This window comes from Pectinophora gossypiella, chromosome 27, assembly GCF_024362695.1.
Source record: "Pectinophora gossypiella chromosome 27, ilPecGoss1.1, whole genome shotgun sequence".
Taxonomy (NCBI): domain Eukaryota; kingdom Metazoa; phylum Arthropoda; class Insecta; order Lepidoptera; family Gelechiidae; genus Pectinophora; species Pectinophora gossypiella.
Window position 1 is genome coordinate 1,986,599 of NC_065430.1, and position 23,847 is coordinate 2,010,445.

At 41.5% G+C, this 23,847-nt stretch overlaps 2 protein-coding genes across 5 annotated transcripts; one reads left to right on the plus strand and one right to left on the minus strand.

Annotated features, from left to right (window-relative positions):
- The first annotated feature begins 575 nt into the window (after window positions 1-575).
- On the plus strand, window positions 576-1,925 carry LOC126378914 (methyltransferase-like protein 17, mitochondrial). Its single transcript, XM_050027430.1, has one exon. The coding sequence runs from the start codon at window positions 606-608 to the stop codon at window positions 1,923-1,925; it is 1,320 nt and encodes a 439-aa protein (XP_049883387.1). The 5' UTR covers window positions 576-605.
- An 830-nt stretch (window positions 1,926-2,755) lies between these two features.
- Window positions 2,756-23,693, minus strand: LOC126378916 (uncharacterized). 4 transcript variants are annotated; one of them, XM_050027432.1, is made up of 11 exons: window positions 23,541-23,693; window positions 22,860-22,955; window positions 16,628-16,750; window positions 15,247-15,393; window positions 13,258-13,353; window positions 11,999-12,094; window positions 10,010-10,181; window positions 8,887-9,035; window positions 4,995-5,117; window positions 4,082-4,172; window positions 2,756-3,516 (listed from the first exon to the last, which is right to left on the minus strand). In XM_050027432.1, the coding sequence occupies exons 1-11, from the start codon at window positions 23,583-23,585 to the stop codon at window positions 3,344-3,346; spliced, it is 1,311 nt and encodes a 436-aa protein (XP_049883389.1). In that variant the 5' UTR covers window positions 23,586-23,693; the 3' UTR covers window positions 2,756-3,343. The 4 variants fall into 4 exon arrangements, with proteins under 4 accessions (XP_049883389.1, XP_049883391.1, XP_049883392.1 ...); XM_050027434.1 differs by lacking the exons at window positions 22,860-22,955; window positions 23,541-23,693 and adding an exon at window positions 17,892-17,935; XM_050027435.1 differs by lacking the exons at window positions 22,860-22,955; window positions 23,541-23,693 and adding an exon at window positions 17,505-17,644.
- Window positions 23,694-23,847: the final 154 nt, after the last annotated feature.

The following is a 23,847-nucleotide window of genomic DNA, read 5'->3' on the forward strand; positions in this document are numbered from 1 at the left end:
ATAGTCGTAGTAGTATTTTGGTTATCTATACACGACAGGCAAAAGAAACGTAGCGCATACAGCCAATATTAAACTTAGAAATCGTAGCTAGCTCTCTAAATGTAAAACAGTCTGTCATTCGCTCTGAAAAAAAAAAAAACGAACACTTGCTAGAAGTTTTAAAGTTTTAGGGGCTTTTTGGCGGGAAACGGGAACGGGACAGTTGCTTTCTTCATTGAATAATCTAAATAATTAATACGAAGTGGTGTTTTGTGGTTAATGATCGCATTAAGTTAGTCGGAAGACATTCGCGAGTGTTGTTATAATGGAGTATTCAATAAACAAAGTGTATCTGCCTATTTTCGCTTCGTGTCAGGAAGCCGCTTCATAACTCAAAAGTTTATGCGGACTTTTGAGTTAATTCGTTTGGGGTTCGGAGTAGGAGTCTACTCCGAGGGTGGGGGCTTAGGTTTCATCATCATCACCTTTCATCATTTCATTAATCATCAAGAAAAAAAATACGTCAGACATGGCTGTATGGGCATAGTTCCCTTTGCCTTACCCTTCGGGGAAAACAAAAAAAAAAAAAAAGAAGTTTTAGGTTATGTTTACCATAAGAATTAAAAATGTTTAGACGGCTAAAACTTCTTCCTTGCTCTTCAATATGCAAGAACTACTCGACAAAAGTGGAAATCGACGCGAGTTTAAAGGAAAACTTCGAGTCCAAAGTGTTTAAACCGCGCAAACACCCCGGCACAACGCGCGTTAAAATCGCTGCAATCCCACTTGATATTCAGAAAGCTGCAAAAATCATTCTAGAAGACAATGGAGCTAAAGCAATGTACCAGGAGGCCATAAAACTCAACAACTACGTACGTTCACGATTACTCCCGCCAGAAGAAGGAGATATTAACAAAAGAGCCGCGAAAATTCACAACTCCGTCTCCAAACAGTATTTTTCAAAAGTAAATAAGGAATTGACACCAGACGAGTATGAAAACGCAAACAAAGTGATACAAACCAAAGTATTCAATATCTTGAAGAAGAAAGTCTATAGCTGGGGTAATATCTCTTTTGATTTGGCAACAAGCTTGCAATATTTAATGGTACGAGCCGCTCCAGAATATGCTATCCTGGTACGAATACTCGATGAAATTAGAAAAACGTTACCAGATTACAAGCCTAGAAGCTTCTTTGACTTTGGTTCTGGTGTCGGAACGGGTACTTGGGCGGTTAATACATTCTGGCAAGGAGATATTTTTGAGTACTTCTGCGTAGACACTTCGACACATATGAATGATTTAGCCCGATTAATACTGTGCAATGGGAAGGACAACGTGGAGATGCCATTGAAAGGCTTTTTCCAACGACAATTCTTACCCGCCTCAACAGATATAAAGTACAACATAGTCTTATCATCGTTTTCGTTATTCGAACTTCCGTCTATGAAAAGCAGATTGGAAACGATTCAGAAATTATGGAACAAAACAGAAGATTTCTTGATAATCGTTGAGCATGGCTCTAATACGGGGTTTCAAATCGTTAACGAGGCCAGAGAATTTGTCTTAAATCTGCCTGAAGGAAAGAACAATGGGTACGTGTTTTCTCCTTGTCCAAACGACAACGTCTGTCCTCGTTACATGGAACACGAGACGCCTTGCAACTTCTTGATGAAGTATGAATCGTTACCATTTCCTTCGAAGTCTGAAATATATGCAGAAGTGTTTTCTTATGTTATATTAAGAAAAGGCACACGTCCAAAGAATGATCCTCAGTGGCCTAGAATCGTTAGGGCACCAATCGTTAGGTCTGGACATACAATATGTAAATTATGTACTGCACAAGGGGAGTTGAAGGAAATTATATTTTCAAAGTCAAAACACGATCAGACTACGTACAGATGTGCTAGGAGTAGTAATTGGGGGGATTTATTACCTATTAAATAAATAATTATTGTTGTATAAACCTTGTATTCTTTCGTATTTTTTTCCGGCCAAGTAGTTAATGTCATTTGCGGCAAATCTACAATAAGTCACATCAAAAAAAATAAAAAAGTTGGTCTAGGTATAGAAATACAGTTCGCGGACGAATGCTCGCGCGCCCTCGTGTCCCGTCAAATGTTGCAAGCAGGAACACCATTGGGTTTTAGTGGGTATACCGAGTGGCGACACCCGGGGAGTCCCACATAACCACGTCGTCGTCCCCCCGGGCGGCGTGGTATGCGTAACGCATTTCCCAACGATAAAAAAATAAGCTATAGAAATAGAACACACCCCGGTCACTTCATACAAACAACCTCATTTTACACAGACACAACACATTGATATTATCGTACAAGCGCATCTGTGTGTGTGACGTCTGACGTCATACGATTGAAGACTAAAGTAAGACCAAGGGGTGAGGTAAACCTAGCTAAGCCGCTGGTGGGGAGCGGAGAGTTGCCGTTCTATACGTAGTTTTATTCCTGATTCTATGCTATATGGCTTTTTCCTCCGGCCAAGTAGTTAACGCCATTTACGGGAAAATGTCACGTCAAAAAAAATATTGCACACAACATACAAAATAAATTAACACAGATGATGATAGATACAGTACAATCTAGCGGCCTTATTGCTAAGCAGCTATTTCTTCCAGGCAACCAGTCCAGCTAAGCAGCAAAAAAGGGCGTCTTCAACACACTTGCTCGTAAAGTAGCTCTTATTGCATTGCATTTAGGTAAATAATACACTGGTGCTGTGTTACTGTATTTTTCAAATATCTCAAATAAAAGAAAAAATACATTTCAATTCTTAATTTATTTTAAACTTAAATGAACAAGTGGGTACTTAAACATACAACTTAAAAATATATTACAATAAATTAAAATACTCTAACATTATACAGGACACTACCGATTTCTGAGTGGGATGATTCAGCTCAGGATTCTGAGTTTATATCAAGCCTTTTTACCAGCCCTCCCTACTTTTGTGAGGCCCTTTTACCCCCCCCCCCCCCCCACTTAGTGCGGGTTTTATCCCCCTTCCATATAGCGCGGGTTTTATACCCCCTCCATATAGTGCGGGTTTTATACCCCCTCCATATAGTGCGGGTTTAGACCCCTCCATATAGTGCGGGTTTTATAACCCCCATATAGTGCGGGTTTTATACCCCCCTCCATATAGTGCGGGTTTTATACCCCCCCTTATAGTGCGGGTTTTATACCCCCTCCATAAAGTGCGGGTTTTATACCCCCCCCCCTTATAGTGCGGGTTTTATACCCCCTCCATAAAGTGCGGGTTTTATACCCCCCCATATAGTGCGGGTTTTATACCCCCTCCATATAGCGCGGGTTTTATCCCCCCCCCCCCTCAAGTTAGTTGTGCAGTCAGGAGGCCCGCAGCATGGCGTCGAGCTCGGCGGCGGTGGCGGTCACCTCCCGCAGGCGCTCGGCCTGCTCCTTGCCGCTGGCCGCCAGGGACGAGAGGCTGGTCTTCAACGTCTCCAGCTTAGCGGCCACCCGCCGCTTCTCGTCAAGCAGGAGTTGGTACGCCTTGTCGCCTGTAAATAATTATGTAATTATTTTTTATATTGTGATTCAGACCATGATTCTGAGCGAAGTTTCCTCCTAGAAATTTCATAATTTTTTCTTCCTCTTTTCCCGTCCCTTTCCTTTTCGGTGGATAAGAAAATGACGGGTATAACATAAAATAAAATTCGGAGGTGGCTTCAGGGACAGGGGCCTATAAACTATTCAATAAAACTTTGGCATTAAAGATGTTATGTGGCATTCTTCTACTTATCGTGTGGGTTGTGAGGTGGAATACCAGCCTCATCAACCCTGGTGTCAGGATTATGATTGTGCCGCCAAAGGCCCCTGACATGGCTCATGTAACGATTACTCACATACATCAGTAAATAGTAACCGGGACCAACGGCTTAACGTGCCTTACGAAGCAGCGGACCATCTTACTTTCGGACAATCAGGTGACCAGTATGTAATGTCCTAACCAAACTAGGGACCACAAAGTCATTTTTGTGATATGTCTCCACCAGAATTCGAACCCGGGACCTCACGCATGACCTTATGTGGCATTTAAAACGAATAGGTAATGAAATTGAGTACCCAGCAGTGGTATGTAGTCTCCTGCCCGCTCCGCACGGATGTCCAGCGTGAACCAATCATCCATGTTCTCTGAATCCGATGATGGCAACTCCTGAAAAAAAAAACACAAAAAAAAAATGATGTACAAAAAAAGATGTAAAAAAAAATACAGTTCTTAGGTACAAAGAGTAAAAAAGTAGAAAGAAGAGAACAAGACAGAGGGAGAGGTAGAAGTCAATAGGTAATGTGTATAAACAATATAATATATAAATAAGCTAGTACAGTCATGAGCAATATAATGTACCCACTTTAGGACTCTGTTGCACTAACGTATTTGACATTTAGTGAGACTTACAGTTCAATTTGTCAAAAAAGTCAATGTGACATGCGTTTAGGCGCAGAATGTCCAATTCGCAAAATGTCCAGTTCGCAAAACGTCCAATTCGCAGAATGTCCAGTTCGCAAATTGTCCAATTCGCAAAATGTCCAGTTCGCAAATTGTCCAATTCGCAGAATGTCCAATATTCATCGTAACGTGATTAATTTACTAATTAAAAAAGTTGATTCAGACCATGATTCTGAGCTGATATCAAGTGGAATTTTCCGTCGCAAAATTCATGTTTTTTTTTAATTATTTTCAATTCTATACTTCAGCTATCGAAAATCCCCTTGATATTAACTCGGAATAATGAGCTAAATCAGCCCCCTCAGTATTCGTTACGATGTCACTTACACCCCGTACAAGTACGTACGGTAGCCATACAAGTAGGTATGGGTGTTAGTGACAACGTAACGAATACTGAGGGCGATGATTCAGACTATGATTCTGAGTTGATATCAAGTGGAATCTCGCGACATCTATGTTGTTTTTTTGTGAGCAAAATATATTTTTTTACACTATAATTTACACTATTTTAGATTTCTAAATACTTACATCGTACAGGCTCTCTTCGTCGCTGTCTGTGTCAGGGTCGGTGGGCACCTCCTCGTCCATCACCTCGGGCCTCATCAGACGTTGGGTCTGCTTCTCCGATTTGGAGTCGCGGTGATTGAACGCCTGTCATACAATATTGATTAAGAGAAAAAAATAAATTGAGATTACACATAATGGCGGGTTCTTACCGCGTTATTATCTGGGATATATTAGAGGGAACAGCCTCCGTGGTCCAGTGGTTGAGCGTTGGGCTCACGATCCGGAGGCCCCGGGTTCGAATCCCGGTGGGGACATATCACAAAAATCACTATGTGATTCCTAGTTTGGTTAGGACATTACAGGCTGATCAACTGATTGTTCGAAAGTAATATGATCCGTGCTTCAGAAGCCATGTTAAGCCGTTGATCCCGGTTATAACTTACTGGTGTAAGTATGTAGTCGTTACATTACCCATATCAGGGGCCTTTGGCGGCTCAATCATCATCATCAGCCCATTAACGTCCCCACTGCTGGGGCACGGGCCTTAGGGATGGATAGGGAGATCGGGCCTTAAACCATCACGCGGGCCCAGTGCGGATTGGTGGTTATTAACGACTGCTAATGCAGCCGGGACCAACGGCTTAACGTGCCTTCCGAAGCACGGAGGAGCTCGAGATGAAAACTTTTTTTATTGTGGTCACCCATCCTATCTTCTTGTCGTTTCGATGGCATTAGATTTCTTCAGCCCAGTATTCCGCCACTCGAACAGCATCCTCGGTGGCACTCATCAGCCCCTCTCGCGTGCAGGTATCAGGGCACGCGGGGCAAGTTATCAGATGAGCCATAGTCTGTGGCGTAACACCACACACGCAGCTCAGATCCGACCCGATGAGAAAACCCCACCTGGACAGGTTATCTTTACTTCGGCCAACCTGTGTGCGGAGTCTATTTAAAGATTTCCAGGTCGGCCTGGTCAGCTCATAACCCGGTGGAAGGTTCTCCGAGAGGGGGACAAATGGAGTAGGTAGCGTCGCCGTCCTGCGCCAAAGACTGCATCTGGCTTGGGAAGCCTCACACTCAGCCGGTTCGATAGCCTTCAAAAAGCTATTACGGCTCTTGAGCCTTTGATGCACTGTGGGGTACTTATGCATAGGGTGACGAGAGTCCAGTTCAAGCTTAGCCCTTTCAACTGAGCTTGCAACCGTTCTGCGAACATCTGGTGGCGCAATTCCAGCCAGTGGATACAGCATCTGTACCGGGGTCGGTTTGAGACAACCAGTGATAATCCGGCATGTTTCGTTTAAGGCTGCATCCACTAGCTTTGTGTGGGCGGAGCGGCTCCACACAGGAGACGCATATTCGCCGGCTGAAAAACATAAAGCCAGACCAGTTGTTCGCAGAACTTGAGGCGAAGCTCCCCACTCCGTTGATGTTAGCTTATGGAGAAGGTTGTTGCGGGCCGTGACTTTATGCCTAACGCTTTCACAATTCTTCTTGAACGTTAGAGATCTATCGAGCGTTACGCCAAGATATTTCGGGAAATTGGTGTGGGCAACTGGAGTCCCAAGCCAACAAATGTTGAGCTGACGGCCCGCTTGTCTGTTGCGGAGATGGAAGGCGCACGACTGAGTTTTAGAGGGATTTGGCTTCAAAGCGTTCTGTTCATAGTAACCACTTAGCACACCAAGCGCAGTGGTCAAGTTTGCTTCAACCTCCTCAAAGGATTGTGATTGGGAAGTCAGGGCCAAGTCGTCAGCATAGAGAAAGCGGGATGTGTTTGCAGTTGAAGGCTGGTCGTTCGTATAAATATTGAACAGCAGCGGGGCGAGTACACTGCCTTGAGGTAGACCGTTCTTCTGAGAGCGCCAGCGACTTTTATGTGAGCGTAAGCTGACCTGATACCTCCGATTATGGAGGAGCTCGCTAAGGATCCTCACAAAATCGCGGTCCCCGGTCATATTTCCTACCTTCCAAAGCAGGCGCTTAAGATTAACAGTGTCATAAGCTGCTGAGAGATCGACAAAGACAGCGCCTGTTACCTTTCCAGCCTCGAAACCATCCTCAATATGTTGAGTAAGTTTCAAAGTCTGATTACAACAAGACTTACCGGGCCTGAAACCCGCTTGCTCCGGAATCAATTTAGGGTCTACGAAACCGGAGAGACGAGTCAGAAGAAGTCTCTCGAACAGCTTGTAGGTGTGGCAAAGAAGTGAAATGGGTCGGTAGCTTTTTGGGTCGTCTGCAGGTTTGCCTGGCTTTGGGATTGCTATTATCCTGGATTTCCTCCAGATACTAGGAATCTTAGCAGTGATCAGGCACTCATTAAACATCTGAAGCAACCACGACACAGCAACAGGGCCTAAGTTCTTTATCTGTTCGACAGATATGTTGTCAACCCCAGAGGCTTTGCCACACTTCAGTTCCCTGATGACTTTTGTAATTTCTCCTAAAAGGAAAGGCCTGCTTATGGAATCATTCGGAGTTGTGGATTGGCTTGCCTTCGGAACTCTGCTAAGCCGACGAGGGGGTTTGCCATTTAGAAGGAGTTGATGAGCAATCTGATCGGCTGTGACTTGGCTGGGTGACATAGGTGGCGGTGCTTCATTAGTGAGCTTCCTAATGGTGGTCCAAGCTTTCTTGCTGTTGTGTGTCATATTGATGTTTGTGACAGTATCAATCCATCTACTACGTCGGCCTTCACTTACCTCCGTTAGCAGCCTTTCACCTGTTTCTATGGTATCCTCTGAAAAAGGATCACAATTGTAGTGGGTTTCATACTCCCTCAAGAGCGCGGCAGATTTGCGAGAGAGCCCAGGGATGTAAAGTACTCGGCAAGCTCTTGGGATGTACTTCCGGGACCTGATCTTGACTTCATCCATAAACTGGTCATAATTCTGCGGGGCAGGTGGTATCTTTAGGAGTGCATCATCAATGGAATTACGATACTGCTCCCAGTTAGCCTTTCTGTAGTTGAAACGACGCCGGTAAGGCGTTGCTATGGGTCGAACTACCGGCTGAATGCCACACATAATAGGCCTGTGCTGGGTACGAGGGATGGGTGTGCTCACTGTTTTGGTGCATTGAGAGGCGACATTTGCACTGACAAAGATCAGATCTGGATTGTATCCTCGTTTCCATCGGCCGCTGTTGAAAGAAGCCGGTTCTTTGATACTGTGGATCAATGTCAGGTCTTGAGTCTCTGCCCATTCCTCGACTGCTTCACCATCTGCATTTGTAGCATTGTAGCCCCAGTTGGTACTATGGCTGTTGAAATCGCCCATAACAATTTTAGTTTTGTCGTTATTGAAATTGGTAGGTGGAACAAATTGGAACGGTGTATTCGGGGGCTTGTATACTGAAGTCACAGTACAGTAGCCAATGTCAACTGTTATAATTTCGACTCCATTATCCGATGAGTATTCAACGGAAGTGGCGCTTATACCGGGAGCAACAAACACTGCGTTACCGTGTTTTGGGTGACAGATCTCGGCGATAAGCGTCAGTCCTGGGATGTAGGGCCGGGATTGATTGGCATCTCGGTGGGTCTCTTGCACACATAAAATGTCGCATTGTGTGCTACGACACAGTTCGGAGAGTATCTCCGACTTGTCCCGCGAGAAACCTTCGATGTTAATCGAGATGACGCGCAAAGCCGGCTTCGAGAGTGGACTGACAGGGTGACTCTGAATTGCCATCGTGGTGAAAGGATTAGCCAATCCGCGCGGGAAATATTCGCGAATTGCCCAGGGTGCGCCGGACGTAGCAAGGAAATCAGTACGTCGCTCGGGGAGGCTCCTTTCGTGCACCCCACCCATCCTATGACCGGCCTTTGCGAAAGTTGCTTAACTTCAACAGTCGCAGACCGAGCGCGTTTACCGCTGCGCCACCGAGCTCCTCACGTACGTATTCCTACCTTGTTCAAGTCATTATCATCTTCCTCCAAGCCATGTTCGTTGGTCTCCGCCTTGTGGCCACTCCTCCTGTGTTGCGGAGCTGATGCTGCAGTCACTGATGACTTTTTGTGCACGTATTGCTTCAGGATCGAAGGCTTCGCGGGTTGTGCTGTGGTAGAAATAGATTTTAATAATTTTAAATTTTTTTTTTTCCAGACACAATAGTTAAACAATGGGATTTGGATTTTAAAAGGCATCTCGGCCTTACGACCATATAATAGATTATATCGCAATAACCGATTAATTGCAATATAATCGATTTAATTGATAGTATTTCAATTATTTTATTTTTCGTATCAACAGTGGCTGCAAGTTGTCTTTGATTACTTGTGGCTCTGCCCACCCCATTAGGGATTACGGGCGTGAGTTTATGTTATGTATGTATGTATGTGTTCAATTATTTTACAACCTAAATAATCGAAATATCGATTATATCGATATTGGCCCCGATTTCAGCAGACACCTCCTAATTTTATTTTAAGTTATACCCGTCATTTTCTTATCCGCCGAAAAGGAAAGGAACGGATGATTGTCAACAAGTCAATTTTAAAACGAATGAATATCCCGGGCGAATAAAATAGGCATCTCGCTGGTATGCAATCCGTTTGACGTGCTGTCTACTTAACTCTGTCGGGTTATTGGCCGATGTAAAATTTTTAGGCGGTTGTTTTAGATTTCTGCTTAAAATTGACGTGTGTTCCATAAATTTCATGTCTGTCGATTACCCGTCCCTTTCTTTTTCAACGGATAAGACAATGACAGGTATAACTTAAAATAAAATTAGATGGCGTCTGCAGGAATTAGCACCATTATCGATATTTCGATTCATCATCATCACCACCCCATTAACGTCCCCACTGCTGGGGCACGGGCTTGCCTATGGATGGATAGGGAGAACGGGCCTTAAACCATCACGCGGGCCCAGTGCGGATTGATGGTTATTAACGGCTGCTAATGCAGCCGGGACCAACGGCTTAACGTGCCTTCCGAAGCACGGAGGAGCACGAGATGAAAACTTTTTTTTCGATTATTTAAGTGTAATTAATCAATTATTCGGTAACATTACTGATTAGTAGGTATCACCTGCAGGTTTGTGTGGGACATTGACAACCTTCTTAACAAGAGATGTCTTCTGGCTGGTATGACTGTTGGTGGTGACCATTTTGGTGGTAGAAGTGGTGGTGGCTTTGGACACCTCAGGTTTCTTCTCGCGCACGTTGAACATTTTCTTCATGGTCGATGCATCATCTGAAGACTGGAAGGTGAAGAAAAAACGACTTTATTAAAAAAATTGGCTCGCGCTCTACGCAGTGGCAGCCCTAGCAAAATATTTAGATGGTGCGAGCCCTGAAAGTGGCGCCCCTCAAAATACAGTTTTTTTTCGATTATACCTAATGAAATCTTTCAAAAATATCATTTAACCATTCTTCTTCTATCGTGTGGGATGTGAGGTGGATTACCAACCCCATCAACCCTGGTGTCAGGGTTACTATTGAACCGTCAAAGACCCCTGACATGGCTCATGTAACGACTACTAACTTGCATCAGTAAGTAGTAACCGGGACCAACGGCTTAACGCGCCTTCCGAATCACGGATCATCTTACTTTCGGACAATCAGGTGATCAGCCTGTAATGTAACCAAACTAGGGATCACAAAAAGTGATTTTTGTGATGTCCCCACCGGGATTCGAGCCCGAGGATCGTGAGTCCAATGCTCAACCACTGCGCTGCGGCGGCGCTGCGGGAACCCGACGACTTATGGCGGCGAGGGTGTGCTGCCGCCAAAGGATGTTTTCGGGGTACCGAACTGAGCATAGTACCCCGCTAGCCACGAGTTGGTAGTGTGACTAGGGATCGACGATCCAACGGCGTTATATTGGAAGTTGTATATATGCGTCTTGCTGTGTAAACTTTGATAGCGCGTTTCACGATTGCTAGAAGACTGCATTATTGAATGTAGCGCCATCTGTTGCATGTGAGCGGAACTAGGTGGCCAGCTAGTTGGGTCCGCCACAGACTCATAAGTGTTGCAAGAATCATCTACTATATGCTGTGGCTAATCATGATATTATATATGTAAAACAAAACGAACAAATTATGTATACTTGTTCTTATTTATTATGTTTAAGCCTAAAAAAATTGCTGTAACTCTCCTTTAAAGTGCTGTGCCCAATCCGGGTCTATATGTGTTACTTATCTTATATTACCAACCTCCTACCATGTGGAACGCAATAAATGATAATAATATGATTATGAACGACCATCTTCTATGTAAGCTAATTTATTACTCTAAAGATATTTTATATTTTATTTTATTTTGTTTGGGGTTTTAGTATTTTACTGGCTCTCTTTGCACACACACACACAAAGATTTGTTTAAGACATCAGGGGAGATCCATGGGCTAAATCTTAGAAATCCAAATAAACTAAGACAGGAGTTTACTCCTAGAACTACAGTTTATTATAAAAATTGTCATTCTATGTGTGTGAGAACATATAACGCCATTCCGTCCCATATTAAAGAGCTACCCCATCTAAAGTTTAGATCCCAACTCAAAAAGTGGTTAAAGGGGAAGCAGTTTTATAGCATAAGTGAGTTTTTCAGTTTGTAAATAGGTTTTTTTTTTCTCCTTTTCTTTCTTTTTTTATATAGATAAGTGTTTTTGTAATATTTTTAGTAGTTATTATTGTATGTCACAACATGACTAAATGTGCTGAGCGCTATAAGCTTTACTTATACATCGATATACTTACCACATTTATGACAATAAATTTCATTTCATTTATCTATCTATCTTACAGCTTAATTCACACAATGTTACACTTAGTAGTAAATAAAGGCCAATTACAAGCTACCACAAATAAAAAAACACAAAAAACAATGCATTCAACACAAGGTACCTTGAACAGTGATGAACAATATACCCACTTTAGGACTCTGTCGCACTAACATATTTGACATTTAGTGAGACTTACAGTTCAATTTGTGAAAAAGTTAATGTGACATGGTACCAAAGTGTAAACATATTAATGCTCGTGACCGAACATTATACACACTACATTATACTCACACAGTCGGTAGGGTCGTCATCTTCTGGAACGGCTTTCGATGCTGACGCACGCATCAGAGCGTCCTTTGCCACTTGCAAGGTCCTTGTCTTTGCTCCCTGAAAATATTACAAACATATAATAACGGGTTCTTACCGCGTTTAAATGGGGATATGAGACTCCCGATATTATGTGCTTTAAGTATGATAATGGCTCCGATTCCTGCAGACACCCCCTAATTTTATTTTAAGTTATATCCGTCATTTTCATATCCGTCGAAAAGGAAAGGGACGGATGATTCACAGCTCTTAATTTTAGGAAGAATGAGTAAATGAATGAATAACCCGGGCGAATCAAAAGGTACGTCGCTGGTATGCAATCCGTTTGACGTGCTGTCTACTTAACTGTGTCGGGTTATTGACGGATGTAAAATTTTTAGACGGTTGGTTTAGATTTGTGCTTAAAATTGACGTGTGTTCCATAAATTTTATGCTTGTCGATTACCCGTCCCTTTCCTTCTCGGCGGATAAGAAAATGACAGATATAACTTAAAATAAAATTAGATGGTATTTACAGGAATTAGCACCAATAACCGCGTAAACTTAAAACAAAATATTACAAACACACACACATAAACAGCCTATACACGTCCCACTGCTGGGCTGGGACGGCCTCCGTGGTCCAGTGGTTGAGCGTTGGGCTCGCGAGGCCCCGGGTTCGAATCCCGGTGGGGACATATGACAAAAATCACTTTGTTTATTTGGGTAAAATTGACGTGTATTCAATAAATTTTATGGCTGTCGATTACCCGTCCCTTTCTTTTTCAGCGGATAAGAAAATGACAGGTATAACATAAAATAAAATTAGATGGCGCCTACAGGAATTAGCACCAATGTGTTCTTATCCTTCTTCTTATCGATGTGTGTCGATGGCAAACTAAATAGTATCGGCCCAAAACTTGGCAACAAGTATGGCGCTATCTGCAGCGCTCATCAGATCCTCCTGCGTACAGGTGTTCGGGCACGCAGGACACGATGTAAGATGTTCCATCGTTTGGGGAACAGTGCCGCACTTGCACTTTAAGTCCGAGCCATCGGAGAAACCCCACCTGAACAAATTGTCCTTACTTCGGCCCACCTGATTCCGAAGTCTGTTTAGACTTCCAGGTAAGTCAAGGCAAATCAAGACCTGGCGGAGGTCTCTCGGACGGCGAAACAAAAGGTTTGAATGTGTACTGTGTTACTTGTATTGAACAATAAATTAGAAAGAAAAAAGAACTAACTTCGAAGACAAATTCGTCATCATCACTCGACTCGCCATCTTTGGTCTTCTCAGCGTCCTCCTTGGCGGTCTTCTGGTCACCATCCCCCAGCACTCTCTGAAACAAACACAATGGGGTATTTGACTGGGTCAAACATTTATTTACCACAATTTTTTTTTGACGTGACTTATTGTAGATTTGCCGCAGATGGCATTAACTACTTGGCCGGACAAATGGGGAGCGCTGAACGCTCTCACTAGGTACAACGTTTAAGACAACAGGCCTGAGGGTGCCCAGTTGGGCGCGAGCCTCGGCTCAGGGCGTCGTCTGATTTACCACTACCGTAGACACAGCGCTCGATACAAAAATGAGGCGAAATGTTGGAGCTTGATTTTTTAGGTTTAAAGAAATCTTTATTCTCAATAAGAATACAAATTCACTTACTTGACAACTTAAAAACTAAGTATACGTACAAAAGCATTTTGAGAGTGTATGATTCAATTCAATTCAATTCTTGATGAATGGCTTCTGATCACGTTTGAAGAAAATACACAATAGGGCAGAAATAAAAATATAATTGAACGAAAATTCGAAAGCTATTTAGGTATGTCCTCTTGCAAGATGTTGAGAGTGTATGATAAATAAGAGCTACAATAACAATTTTTTTTTTCGAATATAGCATATTTTTTTTAGATTTTTTTAGAATAAAAAGGGTAGGATTATTTCAAGCGCATACACACACACATTGAGGAGCTCGGTGGCGCAGCGGTATACGCGCGAATCATCCCCCTCAGTATTCGTTACAATTGACAACATTTCAAATTTTTAAGCCGTGGTTTTTTGTGCTATTTCGAAAGTACTTGTTTAAATAGAAGACACGTATTTTTTCTTTTCAAGATTTTTCCACCAGAAGTTACAAAAAATATTTTTTGAAAATTGGATTCTGCCATTGATAGAATGAAGGCAGTATAATGTAATGTACCTTTGCATGCGTATTTAAAAATGTGTTTTGTGTAAATCATAGAAATATCTCGAAATGGTTTTCGATTTAAGGCACCTTAGTAAAAATGAAATGTTGTCAATTGTAGCAACATGAATGTGCTGACTTAGGCAAGACGCGTATCGCGTCGCGCCCTGGCATCGCCAGTCGTTTCCTTTCACGCGCCTACGTACCTCGTGTCGCTCATTATCCAACCCCTTGGATATTTCCTAACGGTTAAATTGTGTTATGTAACGTGTTCTGTGTCCGTGCGTAATAAACAGTTATATGTGTTAATTTGTGACTTTTAATTATCTTCCGTGCATCCACTTTCAGAACACTTAAACAACCTATACTCACAAACACAAAATTGATGACCCCGAAAACTAAAGTGCGGCACGGAAATAACTGGGAACGACTCAAGACACGAGGACCACGCAGACGCCTCAGCAGAAATTGAGCACTTCTGTTGTGTAAATTATTCAGCTTCGCTAGCTCAACGTCATAATGGATACTAAGGAAGAACATAGTAGTGTACACAAAACAATGTCACTGACACCCTGTGTATGGAGATGTCGATCTACTCTGAACCGGCGTGCGTGTATGAAACGATTGATGAACGTGGAGGAAGCATGAGAAATGTCAGGATCGAAGCAAATAGAATTCCATAGTCTATGAGGAGCTCGGTGGCGCAGCGGTAAACGCGCTCGGTCTGCGATTGTTGAAGTTAAGCAACTTTCGCAAAGGCCCGTTGATTGAGGGGAGGCCTGTGCCCAGCAGTGGGACTATATAGGCTGTTTATGTGTGTGTGTGTGTGTATGTGAGGGGCTTAGAAAATAATCGATGTTACAGTCGATTATATGGTATGGGTATGGTATGGTCCATTCCAGTCTATCAAAGGCCAATTCCTTGACTTCCCTATAAGACACGACGTTAACATTTTCTTTAATCTGTTCCATGTAAGCTCTTCTTGGTCTTCCCCTTCCTCTCAGGCTAACACTGACTTGCAGTAAGTCCCTCCATCCACTTACCAGCAGGTCATCTGTGTCATTCCCGTCATCGTCATCCTGCCTCTCAGACTCCTGGTCGCTCTCCTTCTTGATGGACTGCTGCAGCATCCTGCCATCCGTCTTCCTGACCAGGAACGCGTCCAGCTCGTCTGGGAGGCTCTGTGTCGTCTGCCGACGAGAGATTTTTTTTTTGATAGCCTTAACAAGGGCCTCCGTGGTCCAGTGGTTGAGCATTGGGCTCACGATTCGGAGGTCACTTTGTGACAAAAAATCACTTTGTGATCCCTAGTTTGGTTAGGACATTACAGGCTGATCACCTGACTGTCCAAAAAGTAAGAAGATCCGCGCTTCAGAAGGCACGTTAAGCCGTTGGTCCCGGTAACCACTTACTGATGTAAGTAGTCGTTACAGGAGCCATGTCAGGGGCTTTTGGTGGTTCAATATTAACCCTGACACCAGGGTTGATGAGGTTGGTAATTCACCTCACAACCCACACGATAGAAGACGATAGAAGAAGGGCTTTTCCAGGCTACCTTCTCAAAAAAAAATAGATGGTGTTGTTCAGATTTAACGTGACAATTACCCATAATTAACTAGGGATCACAAAGTATTTTTTGTGATATGTCCCCACCTGGATTCGAACCCGGGGCCTCCGGATCGTGAGCTCAGCGCTCAACCACTGGACCACAGAGGCAGTTAATAGTAACCCTGACACCAGGGTAGACGAGGTTAGTAAACTTCACAACCCACAAGATAGAAGATGAATTTGAATGAGTGTAATATCTAAGTATTTTTCTATCTTCATAATTCAAAATTCAAAAATATTTATTTTTCAAAATTGGCTTACAAAGTTAGCGCTTTTTGAACGTCAAACAAAATTAAATTACATATTATGTAACTAGCTGTAAAACTACTACCACATCGGAATCTGTAACGCTGAGGGAAAGACGTGGCCAGAAAACCTCCCAGCATAGGGCCCTAGTCCTACTGTTTCATGTTTTCCTTTCTTTTCTTTTTTTTTAATCCAGTTTGTATTACATAATTTATAGACTTAAATACAATGGTAATCTATCTACTCCTTTTCTTCCATAGTATATGTAGTAGTATAAGTAGTGATATTTATTTATTATAACAATTATAATTATGTGTATTATTATTATGTAGTTTATGTAATCGAAAGTGTATTTATTTTTATATGTACAAGTATTCCCATGCTGCACTATCCCGCTATATTACATAATATTCAATATCTCCTATACTTAAAGGTTGCCTGGAAGAGATTGCTACTTAGCAATAAGGCCGCCTATTGTACTAATTCTATTTCTCTTTTGTTTTGTATTTTGCTTTTTTCCTGTTTGTGCAATAAAGTATTTGTTATGTTATGTTATTTTTGTGCTCATACCTGATGATTCTCCAAGCTATTGAGTGTCTCCTCGATGGTTTCCGGCTGCTCTGCCTTCACGCTGCCCATGCTGGAGTCCTGGCTGGTGGCTATGTCGTTCTGATCTGGTTCTGTTTGTTGTGACTGAAAGGCGAAAGGGATGTTCGAATGAATAATAGCGTAGTTGCTCAGCGATGAAGGAAAACATCGTGAGGAAACCCACATTCCCGAGAAATGCATTTGCGGAGGTATGTGACCTAACCTGTAACATAAACAGCCTGTATACGTCCCACTACTGGGCACAGGCCTCCCCTCAATCGCTCTACTGGACCACGGAGGACGATTACGCTAACAATCGCAGTTGTTTTGCGATACGAGTTCATTTGAATTTAACTCGATCCCGAACCTAAACGCTACAAACATACACTCCACAACAATATTAGTGTGGCGGACCTAACTAGTTGGCGAGCTAGTTCCGCCCACATGCAACAGATGGCGCCACCATTCAATAATGCAGTTCTGAAACGCGCTATCGAAGTTTACACATCGTGACGCATATATACAACGTAGATCCCTAGTCACACGACTTGTGGCTAGCAGAGTAGTATGCTCTGTTCGGTACCCCGAAAACAGTATTTGGTGGCAGCACACATCTTCGCCGCCAAACTGGTGACGGCATTTCACTCTGGGGGGTTGCCAGTAAAAGTAATCTACTCTCTTTGCAAGGAGTGCAGAATGCCATCCTACGTTCAATTGCGAATGCACCATGGTTCAGCAAGAGTGAAGAAATACACGAATATCTTAACATTCCAACCGTTACTGATGAAATCAAAAATTACCAAAAGAAACATCTAGAGCGACTAAAATTGAAAACAAAATAGTTTTAAGGGATAGGTACACGAAAGCACCTATGAAGCTGGCATGATCACTCAGGGTTTTCAATTCAAAGCCTCAAAAGGTGTAGTAGCTTCTCATCCTCCTTAAAACAGAGCCTACATAAAGGGTACTTAGTCAGCTCAATTTTATGTAGGTGCTTGACGAGTCTGCCCCGTGAGTACCTCTGATGAGAATTTATTATTATTATGTTTGTTTTTGAATGAATTCCGGTTCCGGTATTCGTAAACGTCAGACGCTCATGAGAACGCTCCCGTGTTTTATGCCAGAAAAGTGTGAAAATATAACCGTAATCGTTGGAAGTGACCTTCGCGTCAAAGTTTACCTAGCCGCGCGCCGAAATAATAAAAAAACTCGACATAACTAGAAACAAAAGTGTTAAAAAACTAACTTAAAACATTCGTAGTGAAGTGAGGTTATCTGCTAATGTCAAAATTGAAAGTGACATAAAGGGAACAAGCGGCAGTTTGACCAACATAAGAGGTGGAAACTACGTTCAGAAACTAAACCTTTTCTACGGCACTGACACTCAGTGTGACCAGAAGAGAAAAATTACCCATTTTGGTAAAAAATAAGGAAATGGAGGAACAGTTCGATCTACTTTGGAACAAACTCAAGGATGAGTTACAAAGGCAAACCGCTGTCATTACCGAGTCAGTGCACTCATCACTTTCAATAACATTGGAAGAAAAACTAAAACCCATCATTCAAGAAAATGAAAAATTGAAAACAGAAATAGATAAACTAAAATCTAAACTGCAGCGGTTGGAAATAGATGCCAGGAAAAATAACTTAATAATCTTCGGGATAAAAGAAGAGGAAAATGAAAACACCGAACTTATGGACATTGTTTTGGAAACTCTGAACAATATTAATAAGAACCTGATAAAATCCAGCGACTGGGATAAGTGGGAGATAAGTCAAGTGTATAGAGTTGGGAGGAGGGACGAAACAAGAACTAGACCAGTAAAGGTGGTACTGACACTTGGATGGAGAAAGATGGAGCTCCTTAGGAATAGAAAGAAGTTGCCCAAAAATATAACTGTAACCGAGGACCTCCCAAAGGAGGTCATCGAGAATAGAAGGGCCTTAGTCCCAAGAATGAAGGAGGCCAGAGAAGCTGGCAAGTATGCCATCATTAAAAATGGGAAACTCATTGTAAAGGAGAAACAGGAAAGGGAAGAAAACAGGGATAAGAGAAAGCGCGTTCCGTCCTCCCCACCCAAGACACCTCCAGGTAGCTTCAGCAAACCAGGAGAGAGTGGAGTGCCTTATCCTCGGCCAGATAAGGTATCGAAAACCAGCAGCTTCAACGTAGTTGCGGGCAGGGGGAGTTCGCTTGAACAAAGTCAACCAAAAAACTAAAAAGCGGGAACCGGAAAATACAAACCGAAATAAATATAACAACTAAACAAAACGAAACCAGAATGACATTCCCCAACCCGGCTGGTCCCCGTGGGGAATTAGACCAATACCCTCCAGAAGCAGGAAAAAACAATAACAGCAAAAATAACAAAAACAATAAAAACAGAAACAATGATAATAACAAAGACAATAATAAAAATAACTCTAGAAAATACAACTCTCCGTCCCCAACAAACAACGAAAACTCAAAAAAAGATAACAAACCAGAGAAAATATATATAGCGACACTTAATATGCGCACCCTTCGAACAGAAGAAAGACTATCTGAACTATCCGAAGCGGTAAAAACCATAAAATGGGATATTATTGGTATGAGCGAAGTGAGGAGGCTCGGAGAAGAAATAGAAGAATACGAAGATTATGTCCTGTACTATAAAGGTGAAAAGCAAGGCATGTATGGCGTAGGCTTCCTTGTTAAGAAACACCTTAAAAAGAACATTGAACTCTTCGCCAGCAAATCAGACAGAATAGCCATATTGAATATAAAGCTCCCTGGATTCAAAACACCGTGGACAATAATTCAGATATATGCGCCCACAGAAATGGGAATTAAAGAAGACAAGGACCAGTTCTATAGATATCTGAGTGAAACAATGGAACGCTCCCATAAAACCTGTATCGTACTAGGAGATTTCAATAGTCAAATCGGAAACCCAGTGGAAGGAGAACATCTCGTCACAGGGAAGTTCAGCAGCGGAAAAAGGAATGACAATGGTCAAAGACTGTTGGACTTCGCAATGCAACACAACCTAAAGATAATGAATACATTTTATAAAAAGAAAAGCTCGAGGAAATGGACTTGGATCTCACCTTGTGGGAAGTACACAAACGAAATCGATTTCATCTTGAGTAATAAACCCGCATCATTCAACGATATCGACGTCGTCAATAAGCTGAACTTTAGTACAAACCACAGGATGGTAAGAGCGACAATAAACTGTAATACGAAAACTTCTAGAAAACACATACAAACTAAAACAAGCTATATTCCATTACCTCTCCCAGAAGAGATTATAAGTGAAGCAGAGAAAGATATACCAATAATAAACACTCAATGTTCAATACAACAACAGTATGACACACTGGAAAATGCTCTTAAAACTGTATCCAAAAAGATAAACTACTCAATTAAAAATAACGACAAAGTAGGGATAGAGGCGAAGAAACTTATGTATGAAAGACAACTCCTACTAAAAAACCGCAAAATTAATTTAAAAGATATAGAAAATATAAGTAAAAAAATCACAAAATGTATTAGGAAACATAGAATAGAATCGAGATTCAACAAAATAACAATTGCAATAGAGAAAACAGGAGGTATCAAAAAGGCACTAAAACAACTTAAAGACTATAATAACTGGATACCAAAATTTAATGAAAGGAAGACCACGGGAACTACACAAATAACATCACATCGTTCGACTATAAATAAAATAGCTACAAAATTCTACGCCAAACTATATGGACAAGTAGAGACAGGAAAAGAGATCATAGGACTGGAACAGACAGACGAAGAAACAATACCAGAAATCATGGGAAGCGAAGTTAAAAAAGCAATACTCTCTCAAAAAAATGAAAAAGCGACGGGTGACGACAAGATCACAAATGAGTTTCTCAAAGGCCTGCAACAGGTTATAACCAGACCACTAACTAACTTCTTTAACAACGTCCTTCATCAAGAAGTAGTCCCTACACAATGGACACAGTCAACAATTATACTTATACATAAAAAAGGTGATAAGCAAAATGTCGCAAACTACAGACCCATCAGTATTATGTCCAACATATATAAAGTCTTCTCGAAGGTCATCCTTGGTAGACTCACAAGAATCTTAGACGAGCAACAACCTAGAGAGCAAGCAGGCTTTCGCTGCAACTTCTCCACGGTCGACCATATGCATGTTGTAAAACAATTTATAGAAAAATCTAATGAATATGGCAAACACTACTACATCTCATTCGTAGACTACAACAAGGCGTTCGACTCCCTGTTCCACAATTACCTATACAAATCCCTTTTGGACCAAGGTATAGAAAGGAAATATATAAGGATAATCAATCATATATACAGCAACAGTACAGCGAAGATACAACTAGAGAGCATTGGAGAAGAGTTTGCAATTAGAAGAGGAGTCAGACAAGGCGACCCCTTGTCACCCAAGCTCTTCTCAGCAGTGTTGGAATCAATCTTCAGGAACCTTGACTGGAATAACTGCGGAGTAAAAATTGACGGATGCAATCTTACCCACCTAAGATTCGCAGACGACTTGGTGTTATTTGCAGAAGACCCGGACACACTACAGAGTATGCTACTAGAATTGGTGACCGAAAGCAGTAAAGCAGGACTAGAGATCAACCTATCAAAGACCAAAGTCATGACAAACTGGGAAAAGCATGACATCTGTATTGAGAACCAACAGATAGAATACGTCGAGGAATATATATATCTTGGACAAATAATATCACCACGAGAACAAATGTCCAAAGAACTCAACAGAAGAGTAACGAACAGTTGGGCACGCTACTGGTCCCTCAAAGAGATAATGAAAAGCCCTTCATATCCAGTCTCCCAAAAAAGGAAAGTCTTCAACATGTGCATACTCCCAGTACTCACATACGGTTGCCAAACATGGTCTCTTACAAAGAAAGAAAGCAACAAGCTAAAGGTCTGCCAGAATGGGATGGAAAGGAGTATGCTGAGCTTGAGACTGCGAGACAGGTGGACCATGTCGAAAATAAGGGGGATTACAAAAGTCGCAGACGTAACCAAAACAGCGAGAAGATTGAAGTGGCGGTGGACCGGACACATGATGAGGTCTAAAACTAACAAATGGACAAAAGACATCACGGAATGGTACCCCAGAGACGGCAAAAGGCGAAGAGGGAGGCCAATCAAAAGATGGGAGGATGACCTACCTAAGGGGTGGAGACGATACACACAAAGTAGAGCAGATTGGCGCTTCATGGAGGAGGCCTATGTCTCAGGACAGCCCGATTAGAATAAGTAATACATATAATAAACCTATGTAAAGTAGAACTGTACATCGGTGAATAAAGGCTATTTTTATTTTTATTATTATTTATATGTTTGTTTATGTAGCCAGAATGGGATGGAAAGGAGTATGCTGAGCTTGAGACTGCGAGACAGGTGGACCATGTCGAAAATAAGGGGGATTACAAAAGTCGCAGACGTAACCAAAACAGCGAGAAGATTGAAGTGGCGGTGGACCGGACACATGATGAGGTCTAAAACTAACAAATGGACAAAAGACATCACGGAATGGTACCCCGTCTCTGGGGTACCATTCCGTGATGTCTTCGCTCAAACGCAAAAGGCGAAGAGGGAGGCCAATCAAAAGATGGGAGGACGACCTACCTAAGGGGTGGAGACGATACACACAAAGTAGAGCAGATTGGCGCATGATGGAGGAGGCCTATGTCTCAGGACAGCCCGATTAGAATAAGTACTACATATAATAAACCTATGTAAAGTAGAACTGTACATCGGTGAATAAAGGCTATTTTTATTTTTATTTTATTTTATTTATATGTTTATGTACACTAGCAGCTCAGAGCTGATGCATGTACTTCACTGCTCTTGTTTGTTTGTTGTTGTTGCAATTTCTGAGTAAAAGGTCTAATCAGTTGCTTTGAATGATTTAGGCCAACTGAATTGGACCAAAATTTATTGGATTAATTTCTTTTTTATTTATTTATTTTTTAAATATTCGGTAGGTATATTCGGTTTTCGTACCGAATCCGAAAGGGATATTCGGCGCAGCTCTAGTTGTATGTTGTTGTTTAAATTCGCCTTATATAAGGCAGGCAAAGATCTGAGGACCATACAGCCTTGACCTTAGTAATTTAATAGGTATTTGAAAATCACGATCAAAATAGGCCTAAGCCTTGTCTTCAGTTTTCAAATAATACTCACAGCTGGATTGTAATCGTCGTCGGTGAGGATGCCCTCACTCAGCCACTCCTCCTGTCCCTCTTCCATCACCTCGCCCTCTAAGTATTGGGACTCCATCTGGAAATACCATCGTATATTTTTTTTTAACGCACAAAAGTACCGGGAAACCACGAAATATTTGTAATAAATTTATCTTATCTTATCTTATTTAGCCTATACGATCCCACTGCTGGGCAAAGGCCTCCCCTTGATTGCTATTGAAATTTATAACAACTTATTTATTTATTATTTATTTATTTATTTATAAAGGTACATACAACATTACAGTGTAATCCAATGCGCTGTATGACGAGAAAAAAAGACAATATAAAAACTAATATAACACAAAATAAACAATGAATGAAAAAAGAAACAAAAAGAAAATAAGACTATGAACATGAAAAACAATAAAAAATAAAAAATTACAATTTAAAAATTAAAAGGTAAACTATCACACAAAAAAAAATTAAAATAATAATGTAATAATGTTAATAATAATTTATTTGTTTTGTTTGTTTGTAATGTTTTAAGGAATTATATTTCATATTTATCGAAGTCTTATGTTATGTTTGGACGTTACAGATTAAATACCTAATTATTTTATGTGCAAAAAGGATCTGAAGAAACTTAATTATTGTAATCGACTAATTTGAAAAACCGTACCTCAAATTTAGTAACTTTCATGGGCGGTTCTTCCATGTCTGCCATTTATACTTAGTAACACAGGTTTTATTATTTAAATAAATATTTTTTTAATGAAAACTTGGAAATATTCATAACATAACCTAAAATCAATACAAGCGAAATGTGTTTTTATTGCACATACAAAGCCTTAAATGCTTTGGATGACAGGTAAACACAATGTATAAAAAGTCGTATTATTCTCTTTGTCTAGCATGGACATAGTCTTGATTTAATCTGTTAAAAGCACACCAAAGTGAAAGGCAAGTGTTACCATTTGAAGTTTGTA

Bases quoted from the DNA above. Each gene is read 5' to 3' on its own strand.
- LOC126378914 (XM_050027430.1), top strand. From the start codon at position 606: ATGTTTAGACGGCTAAAACTTCTTCCTTGCTCTTCAATATGCAAGAAC.
- LOC126378916 (XM_050027432.1), bottom strand. From the start codon at position 23,585: ATGGCAGACATGGAAGAACCGCCCATGAAAGTTACTAAATTTGAG. The intron at 13,354-15,246 runs GTAAGTGGATGG...TGTTTGTTTCAG, and splicing joins ATGACACAGATGACCTGCTG to AGAGTGCTGGGGGATGGTGA. The intron at 3,517-4,081 runs GTACTCAATTTC...AATTATTTACAG, and splicing joins AGACTACATACCACTGCTGG to GCGACAAGGCGTACCAACTC.